The sequence below is a fragment of the Drosophila suzukii genome, chromosome 3 (assembly GCF_043229965.1).
Source record: "Drosophila suzukii chromosome 3, CBGP_Dsuzu_IsoJpt1.0, whole genome shotgun sequence".
NCBI lineage: Eukaryota > Metazoa > Arthropoda > Insecta > Diptera > Drosophilidae > Drosophila > Drosophila suzukii.
Window position 1 is genome coordinate 19,175,826 of NC_092082.1, and position 5,970 is coordinate 19,181,795.

At 34.4% G+C, this 5,970-nt stretch overlaps 1 protein-coding gene across 1 annotated transcript; it reads left to right on the top strand.

Moving 5' to 3' along the window:
* Positions 1 to 1,968: 1,968 nt before the first annotated feature.
* rpr (reaper) lies at positions 1,969 to 2,932 on the top strand. The gene has a single exon (XM_017084353.4). It carries the CDS (start codon positions 2,214 to 2,216, stop codon positions 2,409 to 2,411), a length of 198 nt encoding a protein of 65 aa, XP_016939842.3. The 5' UTR covers positions 1,969 to 2,213; the 3' UTR covers positions 2,412 to 2,932.
* Positions 2,933 to 5,970: the final 3,038 nt, after the last annotated feature.

The window sequence follows — 5,970 nt, forward strand, 5'->3', positions numbered from 1 at the left end:
CCAAAGTGGTGGCTATTCTCTATCACAGTGGAAACACTTGAGACGCACGCCGTAAGATTCGGCTGTTTGTCTGTGTGGGTACAGTGCCACGGGATTGTGGGTGGAGTTTAAATGGAACTAGCAACTCATCCAGACATCATGGGGTAAAACATTGCCCAGTAATGTCTATAGTTGTGCAGGGATTTTGGGAAAAAATATATTAAAATATGAAATAGATTTTCAATAATAAAACAAAAATTGATCATATCATATAATGCAACTTAGTTATGACTAAGAATAATGAAAAGTTTTTCCTCATAAAAGAGAAAGCTGCAATTGAATTTGATATGCAAGTAACAACCAGACCGAAAAACCATAGAACAAGTTATTAAAATTAGTTTAAAATGTCTTAGAAACCGCGGAACGGAAGATCATAAAAGGACCTCAACGAACATAATATGAACCCGTAATAACGAAAATTGTAAATGATTTATGATAATTAAAAATAAAAACTTCCTATATAATGTTGGAATTCATTGTTTGCATACCAACAGAAGGCTAATTAATAATACTTTAATCCGCAATGAAATTTTCGCGTATTATATTAAATGACTTCCAGGGAAAACATTCACATCATATCATATCATATCCGACACGTTCCGCTCTAATGAAAATAAAATTGCACACGAAAAATAAAAAATGATGGGACGAGCCCATTGTTGTCAATATACTGTATATGGCATATATACCGATAATTTATGAGAGATTGTCATAATTCTTACTCGGAAGCTTCAGATGATTGTGTAAACATTTGTAGACCGCGAGGTGCTGATAAAGAATGATATATCTAGCTGTGGCAGGTGGGCTTGTCGAAGAGAATGAGAGAAAAATAAAAGAAATGGGACTCATCTTTGCCCACTTGCCCATATTTCAATGTGATTCTGCTTCCCACACGCTCCCACACCGCTCTCTTTTAAATACGCTTATAAAGGGTTGATTTATTTTAGCAGTTTTAACATTTTCAATTTATAAATATATATTTTTAATCAACATTAAAACTTATATATTCTTGACATCTCATTTGATTTCTTTTATAAATGTAAAAGATAGCCTAGGTTTTCATAAAAGCATTACGTCCATTTATATTTAATATTTCTCGAGCTGACCTTATGTTGATATATGAATAAAGACTCATTAAATAGGGGTATTTTACTCGTCCGCATGTTAAACTGAACATATGTTAAAATCTTTAAAAATCTTTTAAAATTTTTAATTTATTTTTTAGTAATGGTATTGGTCATTGATAATTCTGAAATTGTAAACTTGAGGTTAATAAATTTCTGTAAATAAGTATAGAAATTTTTTTAATTTTTCAAAAATACATTATTGATAAAATTGTTTTGTGAAGTCGGATATAATATTGCTTAAAAATAGTAGACCCAATCTGTGGTAAAATATTTTATTTTTCAGATATCGACATGAAATCTAGTAGAATGTTGTATTTGGTCCTTAAAAGCCGAACTTTAAAGTTTGGTCAAAATCCATTGAGGTACAGCTCATATAAGACCGATTTATTCTAGAGGCACTTTATACTTCAGTCCCAAAGCCCCTTTCGTATCTCTTTCTCCGTCGAACTCCTTGGTGGAAAGCGTTTGTCATGCCTCGACGATTTAATACAATTAATATGCTAACTGTACTTCTCGCCGCACACAGTTACAACAAAGGCGCTGCCAACAACCTGACAACAACAACACATCCACATAAAAAACACGCTTGGCAACAGGCGCAAGGTGGCCCCGCCTCCCGCCCACATCAAAAAATTAGTACTTTTTTTTGGGAGCTGCGAATAAGACGATGTCAACAAAAATACCAAAACAAAAAAACCCCAACCGGAGAGCAGAAGAGCGAGCGATGGCCAAAAAGAGAGCAGCCACCACCAGAAAAACAGAGAATAAGACGGCTGGAGAGAACCAGGTATAAATAGCCTCGGAGCAGTACTCAATATATTCAGTTGGAAACCAACCAGCGCAGCGAACGCATCTCGAAAGTATCTGAATCTGAATATCTGACAGAGAGAAACCAGAACGAAGTGAACGAACTCGAAAATACGAAAGCAACGTGTGTGTGCCAGCAACAAAGAACTAACCCGATAAATATTCATTGTGCCGAAGAGAAAGTCATTGAGTCACCGGCAATTGTGTAATTCCGAGTCCAGCGATAAAGATAAACCCACAATGGCAGTGGCATTTTTCATACCCGATCAGGCGACTTTGCTGCGGGAGGCGGAGCAGAAGGAGCAGCAGATCCTCCGCCTGCGAGAGTCCCAGTGGAGATTCCTGGCCACCGTCGTACTGGAAACCCTGCGGCAGTACAGCCCATGTCTTCCGAAGACCGGCAGAAAGTCCGGCAAATATCGCAAGCCATCGCAGTGAGAACTACGAGTAACTAACTACTACGGGGGAGATCCAATAGTCCAGTCCAAAATCCAGAGTACAAAGGAAACAAGCATGAGACAGCCCAAAACACAGTCATCACTCTACAGCCGACGGCATTCGATTTCTACAGCAGTCAAGGATACAGGCCCAACACCCACCCACTTTTAGTTTACTCATCAAAGCGATTGTGATAATGGTTTTGTTTCTATACAAAAAAAAGAAGGAAATTTTTTAAACAAAAATACTTAAAAATCTTTTATAAAATCCCCAATTTTGTATGGTCATTTTTTGAAAACAAAAATGTAATTTCTTTAGAAATAATTTACACTTAAAGCCTATTTAAATGAATTACCACTGTAATAGTTCGTAAGTTCTTTTGTAAGCAAAGTTTTTCTAAGTTTTTCTTAAGAGCAAAACCCAGAAAAGAAAGAGAATGAATCGTAGATGGCTAAAAATTGCATCAATTTTTTGTCAAACAAAAAGATCAATAAAACAAAAATTGCGAAAATAAAACAACACTCTGATTTTTCATTTATTGATGGTGTGTAATTTTTCAGCTTATTCACAGGAAAAAGAAGAAAGCTCTAGATAATGACGTAAAAGAGCGATTTCGTGATTTTAAAAATTCATTTCACCGACGGCAAGAAGGAACTTTCTAGAAAATCGCATTTCAATTTTCGGATCAATCAAGTTTCTTCTTCCGATTTCCGACGGGTTTCTTAAACACAAAAAAAAAAAACGACAACAAAAATTTCGTATTTGAAAATTGACGTTTTATAAATGATTTTCCATTCATCTTAGGTGCTTTCCGACGGAATTTGCTCTGTGCTATAAGTTCAAAAATACTTTTTAAAATACCGAATGCCGAGCACTTATGACAAAAATGCTAAGAGCACTGCACTGGAATGTAGACATCAATCTAATAAAATATAAGGACTTCGACTAATTTTAAACTATTTGCATGTTTAAATAAGATATATGCTAGCACTTTAAATATTAATTAACACTAGAAATACCTGACCAATGTGTATCAAGATAACTTTTTCAATTCCCGCAAACTTTTTTTACTTTTTTATAATATTTGGGTGCACCTAAAAGTCTTATAAACAATATATGTTACATAAACTACAGGCTTTGCGGTATTCCTGGAAATAACAAAATTAAGTTTCTAAAAAATTTTGAAATTTGATCTAATATATTTTTATTACTCGATGTGGAAAAAATAATTACTTCCTGACATTAATATATAAATCAGAAAACGATCTTGTTTTTTTTACAAATTTTAAAAAGGCCTAAACAATTTCGGTCGTTTTGGCTATGGATGACAAAAAAGGATCTATGAAGGATCTATCACAGAAGTGTTGCTTAGATCAAAATAAAATTCTTGTTCAACGTCCGCCAATAACTTTGAATGAGTCTATGAGGAACGAAAATATTGAAGGTCGTAGACGGATTTTACTTGTTCTCTTGCATGGAGAGAAATATTAAAACAAATTTTGTTTGAATTGAGATCTTGCGGTTTTAAAAATCATGTAAGTTCATAATTCCAAATGATGCTTTCATTAACAGAAAAAAAGGGAGTAGAATACCAAGATTGTTACTATTTTTAATATTATTTAATAAAATCTAATATTATTATTAGGTTTAAAATGATAGAATACTTTTCGATGCTCACATAAACCTTTTCTTAACTTTAAAGAAATAGATTACCGTTCGATAGGCCTAAAAATAAAAATAAATTAAACTGTTAACTTAAGTTACTACTTTTTCTGTGTCAAATAAGCAACATGTTCAAAAACAACTCAAAAAGTTAAGTTTTTCTTAAATTTTGCTCTTATAAATTTTAAAAACAAAATAATTGCGGAAGTATACTGACAATATCTCAGACGGTTCGCAGACCTCAGTCTCAAACAAAAATTCATTGGCTCGGGACTCCGCCATCTTATGATGAATCTATACTGAATTACAGAATATTTATGGTTCATCTTAGGAACGAGACTTAATAGGAAGGTTTAATGTGAATGTTTAAATAAACCGATATATTTATATTAATCTCACAGGAACATTTTTTAATATTTATAAATGTGGGATAAATTCCCATTGCCTCGCTGCCCAAAAATGCAATGCTCAATTTCTGGGAATGTGAAAACTTAAAGAATGAATGAGAATGAGCTCTTCTAGCATAACTTTTCCACTCTGAGAAAAACTTTTCAGCCACTCCGACAACATTGTTCAACAAGCGGCAGCAGGGAAACACACAAAGAAAATTCAATTATGCAAAAAGGAAATACAAAAATATTTTCCAAGATTTTTCGATGCAGAAACTTGGCACCGAAGACAGGGAGCTCGCCCTCCGGCGGTCTTGACATCCTCTCCCCCTCGATAATGTCAAAAAATTAGGTGCTAACAAAACAATTTGCATCTTTAAGTTAATTTTTGCAAGCGGCAGATTGGACGAAAAAAATCAATGTGCAATCCTTGAGGGTCTCGTCATCAGCTCAGAGGATATGACTGGGTTCCGCGAGCGCGGCCAGGAGTTTTAATTAAACTTTTGCACTTATGCAGCTGCCATATCCTTGCACATCCTGCAGTTCAATTCACTTTGATTGCCCGAAAAAAGTTCATAAAAGTTTGCAAAGCTCGCGCAAAAAGAAATGAGAAATTTCACTTTGGCAAACAAAACTAATTAACGTTAAACAGATAAAAGTTTGGCCCACGGGAAAGGGATTGGCATATGAAAAATAATTAACACAAGTTTATGATTATGTTGAAGCTGCGCCAAATGTCGAGCGATTTGTAAGCGAAAGCTGTAAAAATCACAGACAGAAAGCATTTAATCCCTGGCAGGAAATTCCTCCGAAACTTCTCGCTCAGTTCTCCGCTGTTAATTAGTTCGGAAAGTGTTTCTAATATTGCGAGAAAGAGGGGAAGACCGCTTAGAGTTAAGTGAACTCGAATCAAAACAAAACTTTATCCATAAATTTCCAAGAACTATTTTCGGTCAAGAGGAGTATCCCTTTTTTTGTGTTTTGGGCCCTAACCTTGACTGATCTTTATCGGTTGGTTCGGTTGGTTGGATACCTTCCACATAATTGTCTGGCCTGTTGGCCAATTTTTGTTCTATTCTTTTTTCCAAAAAGGAATTGGTTTGTATAGAATAGCCAGACAACAGGTAAAAAGACAATAAGAGCGATCTGCGAACGCTCGTGCAGAAATAAATGAAGACTCAAAAAAGGTCCAAAGGCAAATCCCTAAAATAAAACACGAAAATTAAACTGTCTGAATTCGGGTTGCCTTTTCGGAAATCGTCTTGAAGTGGTAAGAGGGGGAATTAATAGTTCAGGGTTGCCAAGTGTTTTAAAATCTGCAAATCATATAGTTTGGATACGTATCCAATATGGAATGTAAAAAAATGTTTTAAAATGGGGTTTAGAAAATTTTTTTTTAATACAAAAAAAATAATAGAAATTTAATAATAAAATATTTTTTAAAATATATTATCAGTTCCTTAAACTTATTTTAGCAACAATTTAAAGACTATAAATTAGTGTACTGG